The 17413-nt window shown below is 39.5% G+C and overlaps 1 protein-coding gene across 2 annotated transcripts in view; it reads left to right on the top strand.

The window, feature by feature from the left end:
• terf1 (telomeric repeat binding factor (NIMA-interacting) 1) overlaps nucleotides 1-17402 on the top strand; it is a 37335-nt gene extending 19933 nt beyond the window's left edge. The window contains exons 7-9 of one of the 2 annotated variants that reach the window (XM_048596410.1): nucleotides 9524-9586; nucleotides 12047-12153; nucleotides 17281-17402. In XM_048596410.1, coding sequence (XP_048452367.1) covers nucleotides 9524-9586; nucleotides 12047-12153; nucleotides 17281-17378 — 268 coding nt within the window. In that variant the 3' untranslated portion in view covers nucleotides 17379-17402. The remainder of the gene's footprint in view (nucleotides 1-9523; nucleotides 9587-12046; nucleotides 12154-17280) is intronic. The other variant, XM_048596411.1, reaches the window with a different exon arrangement.
• The last annotated feature ends 11 nt before the right edge of the window (nucleotides 17403-17413 follow it).

Genomic DNA, 17413 nt, shown 5'->3' with positions numbered 1-17413 from the left:
TCTTCCACAACGAACTCACTATCATGTATAGCTTCTACAAAGTTTATTGCAGCAATGTTGCTAAATCTCCCTTGACTACACCTTCTTAACCTACAGAATTTATACCTAGAAGGACGAGCACATTAGATGCAAGAGAACACCACCTGCGAGCTCGCCTCCAAGTCACACGCCGCCTTGACTCGGAACTATGTTGATGTTCCATCACTGTGTGTTAAATCAAAATCCTGAAAGTCATCCTAACAGCACTCTTGCATGTATCTGCACCAAATGACCACCTGTGGTTCAAGGTTACCACATCATCTAAAGCGCAATCGGAGATGGCCAACAAATGTTAACCGTGTTAGCAATGCCTACATCAATGAACAAATAAAGGAAAAGCTTAAGGATCATGAAAAGCTTGCTGTAGTTATCAAATTAAGAGATCTCTGCACTGAGAACTATCAGTGAATCCAGTTGAGTGACTCTAACTTCACAGACGCATAGAGTCATACAGCACGGAAACAGACTGTTCGGTCCAACCAGTCCATGCCAAACATAATCCCAAACTAAACTAATCCCACCTGCCTGCTCCTGGCCATATTTCTTCATAACTTCACTACCTGTTTGTAGCAGGTCAGAGGAGAACCGGAGACAGCCACCAGCATTTAAATCAGTTGAAGTAAGGAGAACCTGGATAGTCACCAACAGCTAAAAGAGACAGAGGAGGAGCCTGTGCTGCTTAACTGTGCAACAGAGAGCAGGAACAATTGCTTCATAAAGAGCATGACAGAGCAGAGACATCAACTTCATCAAGATCAGGAGAAAGCATGGCATCAGCAGCTTCTCAACTAGTGTGAAAGAGCATGAAAACAGCAGCTTTGTGAAGAGAAGAGTGGACTTGTATAGGAAGGACAGCAGTGGCAGGAAATATAAATCAGCAACGCAGAGCCTTCTCAACCTGTTCCGACGTGTTAGAGCTGAATTGTGATATCATATGAAAACAGGAAGGTAATTGGTGGGTATTTCATCTGTGCCTCTTTTGGCTAAACGTTTTAAGTCAGGAAACATTATTGCAGCTGACGAGCACGGTTGAGAAATTCACTTTTAAAAATTCAACATCCAGTATAATTGATTGAATAGCATAGAGATAGGTGGGCAAGTAATGTGTTGCAACTCTAAATGTTGGAGCTGGTGGATGCTGATGCAATCTACAGTGACCACACCATGCAAACGTTGGCTGCTTGAGGAACTTCAGCTTGGAGCTGATGAGCTGGATCCGAGCTGTGGACACTGCAACACATCAGGAAAAGGGAGAAGTAAATGGATACTGTTACAGGAGGCAGTGACATGGCTTAGATTAATTGCCTCAAATTCGGTCCAAGATCAGGAAGACGACAATATGACTGTGAGTAAGGTAGACACAGGAATCCAGAATTTAGCTTTGTAGAAGTCTCAGCTGGTGCCCTTGTACAGTAGGTCTGAACTACTTTTTTCCAGTGTGGTAACAGCACAGACTCCATGGAAGTAAGTGAACAGACCACAGAGCTGTGGTCCAGAGCATCATTCAAGTGAAGTGGAAGAAAGGAGAAATGTTGTAATTGTGGATAGCAGAGTTAGGGGAAGGAGATACTGTTCTCTGCAGCAAAGGGAGTCCTGAAGGCTGCATTGCCTACCTGGGTGCCAAGATTCAGGAAATGTCTTCAGGTCTGCAGAGTAATTTGGAGTAAGAGGGGAAGGATCCATTTGTTGTGGTCCACATAGGTACCCACTAAGTAGGGCTAGGAAAGAGGTTTGACTGAGGGTTTACGAGCAACTCAGGGATAAATTGAAAAGCCGAACTGGAAAGGTAAATAATCTTCAGATTACTGCATGAGCCATCTGCAATTGACATAGAGCGAATGACATTTGAGAGGTAAATAGTGTGGGAGAAATAGATTTTAATTGAGATACTGATACCAGTACTGGGAAAAGAGAGAGCTGTTCAATTGGGACAGGCTTCATTTGAACCATGCTAACAGTTCTATTGAAGGCAAGTTTAAAAAATCAAAAAGAAATGAGAGAGCAGCTGGGATAGCTTTGTTGATAAAAGAAAATGTCAGTGCGGTAGTGAGGCGAGTGCGAAAGATGGTGGAAAGAGTTTTGATGGGAACAAGGTATAGCAAAGGAAAGCAGTTACAAGTGGGAGTTGTCTATTGGCCCTTAAAGAGTTACCTGCCTGTAAGACAAAATGTAAATCAGAACGAATTGTGGTATCTAATCAGGGCAATACAATTGTCGTGGTTGATTTTAATTTGCATATTCAAAGGACAAATTAGATGGCAAAAGGTAACATGAAAAATGGATTTGTAGTTTGCATCAAGTAATTTCTTAGACCAATACATTGTAGAAACTACCCAGGAACAGGATCAAGTCATGTATAATTAGAAATTAGTAAACTAATAAACTATTTCCCAGTTAAGGATTTTCTAGAGAGTAGTTGGTAGCATTTCAAATTTAGTTTGAGCGAGAGCAACTCAGGTCTCAAACTAATCTCCTCAGTGTGTATATAAGACCAATTACAGAGGTATGAAGAAAGAGTTGTCCAAAGCTAGCTGAGAAAATAGACCTCGGGGGAAGTCCGTGGGAGAGCCGTGGCAAATGTTTAAGCAGATATTTCACAACGCGCATCAAAAATATGTTCTGGTCAAAGAAAAGGATTCTATGAGAACCTTGAACCAGCCGTGGTATTTGAAGGCAGTCGAAGAAAATGTTCAATCAAAAACTAAAGCAACAAAGCAGTAAAAACTAGTGGTAGGCCAGATGACTGGGAATTATTTTAGGAGCCAGAACTACAATGCTAATAAAGAGGATTAAAATTGATTATGAAAATATATTAGCAAGAAATATAAAAACAAATAGCAAGAGCTTCTACTGGTATAAAAAAAGAGAATAGCTAAAGTAAATGTAGGACCCTTGCAGGATGCAACTGGGGAATTAATTGAGAACAGAAAAATAACAGGTAATCTAAACCAACATTTTACATCACTTTTCAAAGTTGGGGGGTGCTGTAAACATCCCAAAGATAACAGACAAGTAATGTGCTAACAGGATGAAAGATTTTGTAACAATCTCTATCACAAGGCACAAAAGTATTTGAAACTTAATGGAACTAAAGATAAACAGGTTGCCAGGACCTAACAGTCTGCATCCAAGAGTTTAAGGGAAGTGGCTGCAGAAATAATGGAGGCATTGGTCAAAATTTTCCAGAACTCACTGGATTCCAGAAGAATTCCAGCGGATTGGTAAACACTGATGTGATACCCCTATTTAAGTAGGGATGAACACAGAAAACTGGAAACTAATTAGCCTAGCATCCATCATTGGGAAAATGCCAGAATCTCTTAAGATACAAGTAACAGGATATTTAGCAAAGCTTAATGAATCAAACATAATCAGCACACTTTACCATTCAGTGAGATCATGGCTAATCTGTTAATCCTCAACTCCACTTACCTGCCTTTTCCCTATAACCCTTGAATCGCTTAAAAAATGTGTTTATCTCAGCCTGGAATATACTTAACAACCCAGCGTCGACAGTACTCTACAGTAAAGATTTTCACAGATTTGCTACCCTCATAGAAGAAATCCCTCCTCATCTCTTTATTAAATGTTTGATGCCTTATTGTGAGATTTTGCCCTTTGGTCCAAGCTCTCCCACAAGGGGAAACCACCTTGTCACCTCTAACCTCTCAAGTATCCAAAGAATCTTGTATGTTTCAGTAATGTTGTTTCTCATTCTTCTATATTCCAATGGGTATAGGCCCAATCTACTCAACCTCTCCTCAAAGACAATCCCTCAATACTTGGTATTAGTTTAGTGAACCTCTTCCGGACTGCCTCCAGTGCCAGTATATACTTTCCTACATAAGGGATCCAGTGTGGGTTCACAGTATTCTAGCTCCAGTTTCACCAGTATCTTGTATATTTTTAAGAACCCTCCTTAATTTTATGCTCCGTTCCCTTTGAAATAAAGACCAACTTTCTATTTGCTTTCCCTATTATTCACTGAACTTGGATGTTAGCTTTTTTGTGACTAATGCACGAGGATTTCTAAATCCCTCTGTTTTGTAGCTTTTAGAAGTCTTTCTCCATTTAAATACTATTCAGTTGCTCTTTTCCTGCTGCCAAAATGCATAACCTTGCATTTTCCCACACTATATTCAATTTGCCAAGTTCTTGCCCAATTACTTAATCTATCTGTATGCCTCTGCAGATTTTTTGCAGTCTTGCCTTCCTACCTTTTTTTTTGTCATCTACAAACTTGGCTATAGTACCTTCACTTTCCCCATCCAAGTCATTGATACTTATTTTAAATACTTGTAGCCCAGCACTGATTCCTGTGGCACTCCACTAGTTACAGGTTACCTTCCTGAAAATCCTCTCCTTATCCCAACTTTGTGTCTTTTGTTAGTTAACCAATCCTTTATCCATGTCGATAGGTATTTTCAAATCAACCTGTTTGGAGATGTTATGAAACTGGAGCAGTTGGGACTTGAATCCAAGCTCCTGGTCCAAAGGTAGTAACGTTTCCACCATATCAGAAGAGTACTCTATCCATATTACCCTCAACACCATGGGCTCTTATTAATTTACCTAATGTGTGGTACCTTTTCAGATGCCATCTGAAAATTCAAATTTATTACATCTACTTCTTCCCTTTTATCTACCTCCTCAAAGCATACTAGTAAATCTGTCAGGTATCATTTCCCCTTCATGAAGTGGTGCTGACTCCGCTTGATCATATTGTATATTTCTAAATGCTCTGCTATTAATCCTTTATAATAGACTCCAACATTTTACCAATAGCAAACATTAAGCAAAGTAGCCTATAGCTACCTTTTTTGTCACCTGCCCTTTTTGAAAGAAGTGTTACATTAGCAGTTTTCCAGTTCTGTGGGGCTTTTTCAGAATCTAAGGATTCTTGGAAGATAGCTACCAATGTATCCACTATTGCTGTGATTATTTCCTTCAATCTTCTTGGGTACATCTCATCAAGTCCAGGGACTTATTGATCTTTAGCCCGATTAGGTTCCTCAGCATTTGTAATGATGGCTTATTTATTTTATCTCCTCCTTTTGCCCCTCGATCATTTAATAATTTTTGAATGCTGTTAGTGTCTTCTACTGTGAAGACTGATGCAAAGTATTTATTCAACTCCTCTGAAATTTTCCGGTTCCCCATATTATTTCCCCAACTTCATTCTCTGAGGGAGCCAGTGTTCCCTTTGGCTTTTCCCTTCTTATATATATTTAAAGGAGCCCTTGCTATCTATCTTGATACTTCCAAGTTTACCCTCAAAATTTATCTTCTCACTGTTTATTTCTTTGATTTTTTTAAAAAATCTTCCCCAATACCCTGGCTTACCACTAATATTTGCCTAATCAAATGTTTTTTTCCTTTCAGTTTGATGCTATCCTTGATTTCCCTGGTTGACCATGGCTACTTATCCCATTCTCAGAATCCTCCTTCCTCACTGGGATATATCCTTGCTGTAAGCCATGAACTATTTTCTGAAATGTCTGCCATTGTTCTTTTCGATCATGATGCAGTATCCCTCTATAGCCTTTGTCACAACTGACCACAACATCTCCCATTATCCAGCTCAGTGGAGCTGCCTTTGTTTGGTTCCATTTTTATCTATTGATCATAGCCACATCACCTTAACAATGATTTTCCAGCTTCTCAAAATCACTCTGAATTAGTGCAAGAATTCACTTTATTCCCTCGCATCCTAACCCTGGATGCTAACCCTTAGCAACTCACCCGCAGGCAAGGAGTCAGCAAACCGTTGTCATAATTCACTTTATCCCTTCAATATTTCTGTACTTAGTAGTCTTAGACTCAGAATTTTTCTCCAGCTCAGCATTAGGAATACTAATGTCATCAACATCAGACCAGTCCACATTACTTGCCACTAGCTGTAACCTGTTTGCCAACACTGTCTTGGACTGAATTTCACGACATTATAAGTGCAAAATGAATGTCTTCAACTTTTGCATCCTATTCAACACAAGGCTGTGCTTCCTTCTCCACGACTTCAACAGCATTCAAGCTATGTAAATTCTCTTCTAATTATGCTTGCCTCCATCCCTGCCTAAACCCATCTGTTAATGGAATACAGATACATTCCTCTAAGCTTCAGATCCTGTTACTCCAACACAATCGTAGCTGACCTCCATAAACGTGAAACACATCAAAAACGCTACTGTTTGTATACTACCTGCAATAATTCTCACTCATTTCTGGCTCCTGTTTTCACTGACCTGAGTTGTTTTCTGTTACCCCAAATTTAAATTAAAAATTCACATTATCCCTCTTAAATCTGTTTATGGCCTCAACATAGTAATCACTGTCTTCCAACACACAGCCCCTGCACCTTCCAAACACACATCTTCTAACTTTGGGATTTTAAGTATGCCCTCCTAATTCTTTTGCATTATATAGTGATCTGTGAATTTATGTTCCTGGTTGATTCTTTGCAGACTCTGGTACAAATGCTTCATTTTAAGACTGCATTTATTTTGATACTTATTAAAAAGTGGTTAATTTGTTTGTGTTTATGTAAAAGTACAAATTTTGTATAGATCATGGTGAGTCAGAGGTTTTATGATGAGTAGTGTTATTGAGCAAATGGAAGGTGGGTTTTGAATGTAATAGTCTGGATGAATGTCATGGGAAAGATGGCAGAATCTGCAATAATTTTATTTGTATATCTCTACCTCCTGGGTTTTTATTGCTGTTTCGTACAGAGTCTATTAACAGCGGTCAGGGAGTCTAGGATGAACGTCTAATTGAATGTAAGAAGTTTAGGACAGAGAGCAGAAGGAACATTTTTGTGCAGAGAGTGGTATAATTAATGAGCAAGCTGCAGAGTTAGCAATCAAAAGGGAAGCCAAGTCAACTTGCAAGAGTGAGGTTGGTAGATATATGGAAAAAGGAATAAAAGAATTAGGGACAGACTTTGAGCATGTGATCACAACTGCTCAGATGAAACATAAACTGGGTCCATGTTGAAATTTTGTTTCGGATAATAATAAGTATGTGTGACGAATAGAAAATATACACAAGGTAAAAGATTTTAAACTGATTTCTTGCAGTGAAGTTGCTGATGCTAATTCTTTCTTGTTATCACTTTTTTCATGTTTTTATGCCATTTTCTCTCTTTATTCTCAATCCTTTCCTCTCATATACTCTTTGTCATTGCTCTCTCTTGCGATGTACATGTATAAAATCACACTTTTGCACATCATTTGAGCTGGCATATAGATCACATGCATGATGAGAAAAGGAGATGCTGGGAGTTGAAGGTTATTGAGTATTTGGGGTATGAGTGATGATTGTCACATAAAATAACATTAGAACACATTTAGTACCTGAATCAGGAAATCAATGATATGGATTATGCATTCTGTTCACAACCATCAGCTTCCCAGGACTTTTTAAATTTGCCTACCATACAAGCAAATGTCAGAGGTGGAAGGATTTGAATAAGGGTGGAGATGGCCTGTGAATGCACAGAACGAAGGCAGGAAAGCACAGAAAGACAGCATGGCTATTACAGTGAACAGGAAGGGTAAAATAGTAAGAACTGACCAGGATTTAGTGCTACCATTGGTGAAAGCAAAAATTCATGAAGAACAGGTAACAGGCATTGGACCAGGGAGAGGTTAAATTGAAGCAGAAGTAGAAAATGCTTTAGATATATTGCAAACAGTTTGAGATTGCCTACAGATGGGAAAGACACGACAATTAAAATTTGATTGGGATATAGAATTCTGTTGGGGTCACAGGTTGGTGAAAAGTCTTCCAGAGGCATAAATATAATTAAAAATTCAATTTATTTAAATCTACAGACGTTAGATTTATTTCCCTGGCTAATGCAAACATTCAGTAATGCCATATTTAGTACAAAGATTTCAATAATAGAAATTATATTCTTGATAGGGCACTTGATTCAGACATTTTTAGCTTCATATTTTATGAATGTGTCCACGTCTTTGTGAGAATTGTAATATAATTGATTTGATGGCTATTCAGATGTGTGATGATTTTGTTTTGTCTCGTCTTTTTAAAGTCTGAGATCCAAAGGTGGCTGAAAGGTAGCAGGTTTGCGTAAGACTATTTTAGTTGTATTGCAAAGGTGTTCTGTGGATCTGAGAACTATGGGAAGGAAGTGTTTGGTAGTTTGGATGAGCAGTTCATGGATGTTAAAAAAATTAATTATCATAATACATGTGATTGTTGGAGTCTGTAATGGTCTGTTTGCGCACGGAAATGCACTAAGTTGATTTGCTTTCTGGATGGCGTGTACAAAAAGAGGAACCTGCTGCTCACTTTCTGCATAGTGCTTTCTGCTGTCTGAAACAGGCACTCAAAATACTCAACAAGTGACCATTATAGTGCAAGTAATGGGACAATGTAGCATAATAAAAATAATTTGTTTCACTGTGTCCAGCATCTAGATTTTCAGTCAATTTGAACTAAAACCTGTATTTAAATCCTTGGACCAGTGTTAATTTGTCTCACTTCCAAAATGCAGCAGTCTGCACAGTCTTTAGATGCTGAAACAAGCTTTTTACAGTAGATTTCATTGTTTCCTACCTGCACTTAAAAGACCATAATCTTTTCCATTGAAAGGATTGTTTACCACCAGTTCTACCACTTACCTTCACTACAGCTCCACACTGTGTTATCTCATTACAGGCTTAATTGTTTCATTCCTTTCTTTGTTTTTTTGTTCTCCCCATCAGTCACAGTGTTTAACTCTAAAGACTATGAATTCTGCTGGATGGATCTTGTCCTGCCCTGTACTCTTTACCCATCAACTGTTTCTCCAAGTGACTGTAATTTAAAATACTCTTCATCCTGAATTCCTTGACCTCATCTTGCCATTGTTACTCAAACCTCTGTTATTCCTAACACCTAACAAAATTGTGGAGTTGAGTTCCAGAGTCTGGTGACATTGGAGTCTGTGGCAGTTGGAGCAGAGACCTGATAGTTCTGGGGCAAGCTTCCAGTATATCACAGGACTGGGAAAAGAAACACTGTGGTCTGGCAGTAAAGGGAGTGCTGAACTCAGAACTCATTGCTTTATAACCTGATAGTTGTGCCTGTGAAGTATCTTAGAGCAGTGTATCAAGACAGCGAAATGGATTAACTTGCAATTCTTTTCTTCCACTGGCTGACTTGAAGTAGAATTAATAGGTATTTGAAGAGTCCTCTATTGCTTAATGTGTTTCTTGGAGGATGCATTTATTTTTCCTTTCAACTTATTGACCTGTATTCCAGGTCAGTGGTCTGTACCTTCTACACTGAATGTTCCTCCACTTGCAAATATACGCATTATCTTTCAGATGATTTCTCAAGAATTTAGTAGTGCAGCTGAAATGAGCTAAGACATCTTGAGCTGAAAAATGCTGCTTTCATTTGAATTTATCATTTTAGCTCCTTGTATTTATATCCTGTTTGGTACATGTTAGATAATCCATCCTTTCATCCCCAACAGGGAAGATTTATCAAGAGGAGAAACCGATGACGAAGCAAATAGTGCAGAACTAAATACACACAGGTTTGTTATGCTTGTACGTTTCTGATTTCCAGTTGACTTTTCTCATTGCGATGTATGAATTTGGAAGTTAAATTGTATATTAAAACATAATTTTTTTAAAAGTTCATACATTACTAAAATGAGAGCTTCGAAATTACTGTCTAGATACATTCAGAGCTTCTTGAATTTAGAACAATTTTTAAAAGAGATTGAAATATAAAATGGAGAATTAGCATTTAATGTTTTTCATTATTATAGAACTGGGAAAAATTGAAATGTTACTCAAACCATTATGCTTTTATTTGCAGTTGGCTCTCAATGCTGAAATCCCAATTATCTTGCGATTATAAATGATAAATCATGCTTACCTGCAACAGATACTCCATCATTGCTACTCCTTTTCCTTTTTATGGATGATTGCAGAGCTTCATGTGTATATGTGCATAAGTTATTAAAAGTGGTAGGATGGACAGAGAATGGAGTTAATCAAGCAAACAGTATTCTAGGCTTTATTAATTGTGACATACAATACAAGAGTAGGCCGGTTATGCTGAACCCCTGTAAGACACTAATTAGATCACAACTGGAGCATGGTCTATAGTTCCGGATGCTATACTTCAGGAATGATGTGAACATGTTGAATAGTTTATGGTACCACAGTTGAGAAACCACTGTATGAAGATAGATTTGATAGAGAGAAGAGAGGGCTAAGAGGAAAGATAGTGGCAATGCAGTAGTAATGTCTCTGGGCTAGTAATCCAGAATGTTCCAAAATGGCATGGGTTCAAATCCCATTGCAGCAGGTGGCAAAATGTGAATTGGGCAGCACAGTGGCTCAGTGGTTAGTACTTCTGCCTCACACCTTCAGAGACCCGAGTTCAATTCCAGCCTCGGGTGTTGCACATTCTCCCCTTGTCTGCGTGGATTTCCTCCAGGTGCTCCAGTTTCCTCCCACAGTCCAGAGAAGTGCAGGTTAGGTGGATTGGCCATGTTAAATTGCCCATAGTGTCCGGGGATGTGCAGGCTACATGGGTTAGCCATGGGAAATGCAGAGTTACAGAGATAGGGTAGTAGGAGGATGGGTCAGGGTGGGATGTTCGTCAGAGGGTTGGCATTGACTTGATGGGCCAAATGGCCTGGTCCACACTGTAGGGCTTCTGTGATTTGATTGGAATTTTCAAAATCAGGGACACAGCTCATGTTTGGCAGTATATACACACCACAACATTTATATTATCATTAGCCCCTCTCGTTGTCAAGAATTGGAAGTTTTGAGTTATAAAGAAAGGTTGGGACTTCTTTCACTGGAGTGTAGGAGGTCGAAAGGTAACCTTCTGGAAGTTTATAAAATAATGAAGGGTATAGGTAGAGTTAATAGTAGTTGCCTTTTCCCTCGGATGGGATGTTTCAAGACTTATGGGGCACATTTTTAAGGTGAGAGGAGAGAGATTTAAAAAAGACATGAGGAGCATGGGTGGTTCGCATGTGGAATGAACTTCCTGAGGAAGTGGTGGATGTGGGCACAATTACAACATTAAAAGACATTTGGATAAGTACATGAATAGGAAAGGTTTGGAGGGATATGGGCCAGGAGCAGGCAGGTAGGACCAGTTTAGTTTGGGATTATGTTCAGCATGGACTGGTTGGACCCGAAGGGTCCGTTTCCATGCTGTATGACTCTAAGACTCTATAATTGGCCCATCATTTTGGTTGGAGGCACCTGTAGTCATGCTCTGTCTAGACATAACAGATAGAGGTAAAGGTTCCTGCTCATAAAAATATCAAGAATGAAAGGGCACAGATTTAAAATGATTTGCAAAAGAACCAAATGCAATGTAAGTATGAACATTTTTCAGATAGCAAGTGGTTTGATCTGGGATACACTGCCTGGAAGTGTGGTAGAGACAAATTCAACTGAGATAGTTAAATTATAATTATTTAAATAGAAATAATGTACAGGGTTACGTGAAAGGACAGGAGAATGGCACTAAGTACTGATACTCATTCAGAGAACTGATGTAGACTCAATCTGCCAAATGGTCTCCTTCAGCACGGTAACAATTCTGCGAAATTCTCATAGAATCCCTACAGTGTGGAAAGAGGCCCTTCAGCCCAACAAGTCTACACTGACCCTCAGAGCATCCCACCCAGACCCATCCCCCTATAACCCACCTAAGCTACACATCCCTGAACACTATGGGCAATTTAGCATGACCAATCTGCCTAACCTACACATCTTTGGACTGTGGGAGGAAACCGCAGTACCTGGAGAAACCCACGCAGACACAGGGAGAACATCGAAACTCCGCACAGACAGTCACCCGAGTGTGGAATTGAACCCGGGCCCCTGGCACTGTGAGGCAACAGTGCTTCCCACTGAGCCACCATGATTTTTTAGTTACAGCTACATTCCTGTTTCTCGATAGTTTCCCCTGAATATTGGAATGTATAAATAATGAAGTGAAATATATTTACTTGCAGATCTCGAAGACAGCTTTACAGTTTTGTTGCGCAGAAAGGTTGGAAACCAGTAAAATCTGAAGCAGTCAAAGATTTTGGAGGGAAAAGGAAAAGGTTATCTGTGAAAAGTAGGTACATTAAAATGTAATGATCATTAGTTGGCATTAATCAGTCCAAATTCAAGCCTACAATAATAGTTCACTATATTATCAGTTGCAGCCTTCCAATCTGAATAACAGACAAGGTCGAGATCTGTCATTTGAACAAGACAAAAGCACTCTATGCAGGAAGAAGAAAATTTACAAATTTGCTGCCATTTTGCTGTTAGCTGTGGTCAGCATACTTTCAGTCACCTGTAATTAAGTGGATTTTCAGCTCCATGTATGACAGTATGCATTTTAGATGTAAAAAAAAGCAAAATTGCTAGAGAAACTCAGCAAGTCTGGCAGCATCAGTGGAGAGAAAGCAGAGTTAATGTTTCATGTCCAGTGACCCTTCAGAAATGTTGCCTTGCGTTCTCTCCACAGATGCTGCCAGACCTGCTGAGTTTCTCTAGTAATTTCTATTTTCATTTCAGATTTCCAGCATCTTTAGTTCTTGGTTTTATTTTGTGGTTTTCTTTGCATTTAGGATCTGCCTGCTTGTGGATTAATGACCGAACTGAGAAATCAATATGTTCCCTCTTATGTATGCTCCCTGGAAAAAAAAAATTAGTGAATGGGAATATATTCATTGGAATTCAGAAGATTGAGGGGGGATCTTATAGAAACATATAAAATTATGAAGGGAATAGAGAAGATAGAAGTAGAGAGGATGTTTTCACTGGCAGGTGAAGCTAGGACAAGAGGGCATAGCCTCAAGATTAGAGGGAGCAGATTTAGGACTGAATTGAGAAGGAACTTCTTCACCCAGAGGGTTATTAATCTATGGAATTCCTTGCCCAGTGAAGTAGTTGACGCTACTTCAGTAAACGTTTTTAAAGATAAGGTAGATTTTTTTTGAATAATAAAAGAATTAAGGGATACGGTGAGAACGCGGGTAAGTGGATCTGAGTCCACGAAAAGATCAGCCATGATCTTATTGAATGGCGGAGCAAGCTCGAAGGGCCGGACGGCCTACTCCTGCTCCTAGTTCTTATGTTCTTATCAGCAAACAGAGTTATCTCTGCTTTATTAAAATAAAATGATTGTGCTACAGTTCTTTTTTTCCAACTCTCTTTTTGGAAAATTCTTTGCTGGTATTTTGTCAACTCTCAGCATAACAAGGTTGAAATCATTGTGTGAATTGTTGATCTGGGACCATGGTCCAACATGTTGAAGCATTCCTGAGAATGTTTCAGATCATGACCCTGCATAAAATGCTCTGTAAAGAGAGAAAAAAAGCTTGCATTTGTAAGAAAGCTTCATGATCTCAGGATGCTGAAAATGTCATTAAGGTAAAGGACCAGATAATACTCTTTGGTGTTGATTGAGGAATAACTATTGGCTATGCCATAGTGAGATTTCCCTGCTTTATTTGAGAAGTTCCAAGAGGAACTTTAACACCCACGTGAGAGGCCGATGAAAGCCTAGTGTTTAGTATCTAAATCAAAAGATGGCATCTACAAAATTACAGCATACCCTCAGTACTGTATTCAAGCATTGGTCTAGATTATTTCTCTGAGATTGAGCTTGAACCTGCAGCCTTCTACTTACGGTAAGTGCTGTCACTGAGCCAAGGCTGAAATCGTCCTAGCCCAAATCTTCTGAAAGCAGCATTTGCCAAGTCCCATATTCCCTTCTTACATCACTAATTGCTGTATTCCAGTGAAGAATTTAAATGTTTCAAAGTTTCATTAAACAGGTACAGTGAGAAGATAGAATGGGTGAGGAAGTTGGGTGGCAGCTGGGTAAGAGATTAAGGTGGCAGGTAATTGGATGATGGTAATTGGTTTGAAGGGTATGGTCAAGTGTTACGATTATGGGAAGGGACTTGGCACTTTGAGCAATTACGTCAAGTTGGAGGATAATCTCTCTATGCAGTTAAGTAAGTCAGAACCCTTGGAATTCTATGACTCTAACTCAGAGTTGGAGACTTCTACAGAAGATTTCAGAGGTTTGAACTTGCTGAGATATTCTTTGGCAATTAGTGTATTGGGACTTCTGAGGGATTCCCAGTGCATCTCCCAGGCTACTTTGTTGCACTGGCTATCTTCCAATTCGAAAATCTGGGCTCGTGATTAAGAGCATGTGTTACTTGTGATGTGTTTCAGCAGTCACAATCAAATGACAGCAACAAGGTCCTACAAGTACAGAATCAAGTAATACAGAAGAAGGCTATTAGTGCCATTGTGTCTGTGCTGGCTCTTTGAAAGCAGCACAGTGGCTCAGTGCTTAACACTCACCTCGCAGTGCCAGGGACCCTACTTCGATTCCACCCTTGGACGACTGTGTGGAGTTTACCTGTTCTCCCCCTATCTGGGTGGGTTTCCTTTGGGCGCTCCGGTTTCCTCGCGCAGTCCAAAGATGTGCAGGTTAGATGGATTAGCCATGCTAAAAATTGCCCTGTAGTTTTCAGAGATGTACAGGCAAGGTAGGTTAGCCATGGTTTAAAAAAAAAACCCATACAGGGTTACAGGGATGGGATGGGTCTGGGTGGGATGCTCTTTGGAAGGTGGGTGCAGACTCGATAGACTAAATGGCCTCATTCTTCACTGTTGGGAGTCTATGTTTCTGTGAAAGAGCTATCCAATTTGTCCCATTTCCCCTGCTTTTTATATCACTTCAAATTAAATACGAAGAGTTGTGTTGCCTTACCTTTTCAATTACAAAAATTAATATTGGGAATATCACAGTCATTCTTTTTCCTTGGCACAACTTCAATCCTCACCCTGGGGTGCTGGAAGAGCCTGAAACAACCTGTTGCAGTCTCACTGTCATATTTGACCCCAGAATCAGCTTGTGACCCCACAGAAACACCACTACAGCTGCCTATTTCTTTTACCACATTGTTGCTTGAGTTTGCCTTCCTTGAGGCACATTTAAAGCTAAAATGCTCATCTGTGCCTTTGTTAACTCTTGACTTGACTATTCCAACACAGTCCTTCTTGGCCTCCCACGTTCTATTTTCTGTAAACTTGAAAGCATCCCACAATCCTGTCATACCAATAAATCACACAAAGTCTCACGTACCCTCTGCTTCATTGTCTTTTAGTTAAATGATACCTTGATTTTTAAAATTCTTACCATTGTTTTCAAAACCTTCAATGGCTTTGCCCTCCCTATCTCTATAATCGCTTCCAACCCGGCAATTCTCCAAGAAATATGTTGCTCCAATTCTGGGTCTTTTGTCAATCCAAGTTTTAATTACTTCAGCATTGATGACCATGCTGTCACTTACTTAGAATTCTATTCTTAAAACTCCCTGCCCGCCCTCTCTCAAATTCTAAGTCACTTGTTAAAAGTATCATCTGTCGTAATATCTCATTTTGTAAATCTATACCAGATTTTGCTTTATAATGTTCTGGTGAAACTATTTGGGATGTATATATAGTAAGTCCCTGCTTAACTTGAACTCACTGAACATCGTTTCACTTTAACAGGATGAGTAACATTGTGTCAGTATATCCATTTAATGTTGCCAGTTTTACTTTAACGTCGTTTGTCATAGACATCCTGTTCTGTCACCTGCCTTCTCAAGCAACTGTTCTCCCAGTGCTAACACAGTGTGGAGCTGGAGGAACACAGCAGGCCAGGCAGCATCAGAGGAGCAGGAAAGTTGATGTTTCGGGTCGGGACCTTCTTCAGAAATGGTCCCAACCGGAAACATCAACTTTGCTGCTCCTCTGATGCTGCCTGGCCTGCTGTGTTCCTCTAGTTCCACATGGTGTTCTGTCTGACTCCAGCATTGGCAGTTCTTATTATGTCTGAGTTTTTTCCCAGCACGTCTGCATTACTTACCTGACCTTTCCTCCATAGTTTAGATCTGTTATTCTTCCCTTAGCAGCCAGCATCACTCCTGGTTCTCATTCTGAACTTGTGCTGACGTCATGAGGTTGCTGTTTAGCAGTAGATGTTAGTCTTTGCAGGCAGCCCTGAGACTTCAGCTGCTATCTGCACAGAACAGCTTCTGCCAGTAGATGGAGTCTGGCCACTGTAATATACTGAACAACATAAGTGAGTGTGTACTTTAAATGTGGTACTTATAGTTTATATTTTCTTTTGTATTCAGTCATGTATTTTAGTTTGCAAACTATTTCAGCTAGGAGTATACAGTGCTGCACATGTATGTACAACATTTCACTTCTACATTGGTTTTTCTGGGTGCGAAGAATATAAAGAAATTGAACATTATCTCTGAAATTGGATCCTATGAGAACCAATGATTCACTTACAGGAACATTTTCAATGGCTGATGTAACCATTTTAACTTTAAATGAGAACTTAATGTATTACATTAAAAGCATTATATAAAACAAGTTGTTGTCATAGTCAAAGCCCCTAATCCTTGGAAATTAATTAAGAGAATTTTTCAAGTAGAGTTGCACAATAATAAAGTATAAGATTGTTTGTGTTGAGCTGCGCTTTCATCCCATACTGTAAAAGTTGAATTCACTAACCCAAACTGCAATCAAACTTGTGCCATGAGTATTTTAGTAACTAGGTGTAAGACGCAGCTTTGCACCCATCACTGCCCATGTTGGAAGTTCCTGATTTCTACCATATCACAAAGTATAAGAGAAGCTGTGCATCTCCCAGAAAAATGGGAATGTTGGAGTGCAAGCAACTCTTATCGCTCCAGAGATAGTAGGAACTGCAGATGCTGGAGAATCTGAGATAACAAGGTGTTCTGAAGAAGGGTCTAGGCCCGACACGTCAGCTTTCCTGCTCCTCTGATGCTGCTTGGCCTGCTGTGTTCCAGCTCTACACCTTGTTATCTCTTATCACTCCTTCCTCATATCTCTTTCTCCTGCTTCCCACTCTTGAGATGCCACAACAGTCAAAGATCAAAAAATCACTGTGCCACCTTGTCAGTTTTGAAAAAGAGATCAGATGCTGGAACACTGAAGTAAGGAGAGAAAGTTATTTATTTTAAAAGTTTTTTATATGTAATAGGCCAAACTATAGCATTGTTTAGGTGCTCTTCTTAAAAACAAAGTTCAGTTTAGAAACCTAGGTGCTAATGTAGAAATTGGTGAAACAAGCACTGAGATCATTTGAGAAGAAGATAAAGACTTTTGCAGCTGTAAAGTTATTGTCTGTTCTTTTATTTTACAGAGAAGAAATTCACAAGTCGTGAACATTTGGTGGGAAGTAAAAAGCAAAATACATCATCTAATTCAGAAGTGCCAAGGAAGAAAAGAGTAAGCACTTGATGAAAGGAAAAATCTGTACTAATCATGAACTAAAA

Source organism: Rhincodon typus, chromosome 4 (assembly GCF_021869965.1).
Source record: "Rhincodon typus isolate 14 chromosome 4, sRhiTyp1.1, whole genome shotgun sequence".
NCBI lineage: Eukaryota > Metazoa > Chordata > Chondrichthyes > Orectolobiformes > Rhincodontidae > Rhincodon > Rhincodon typus.
Note: the sequence above shows the minus strand (reverse complement) of the source record. Positions and strands in the feature narration are given on the sequence as shown.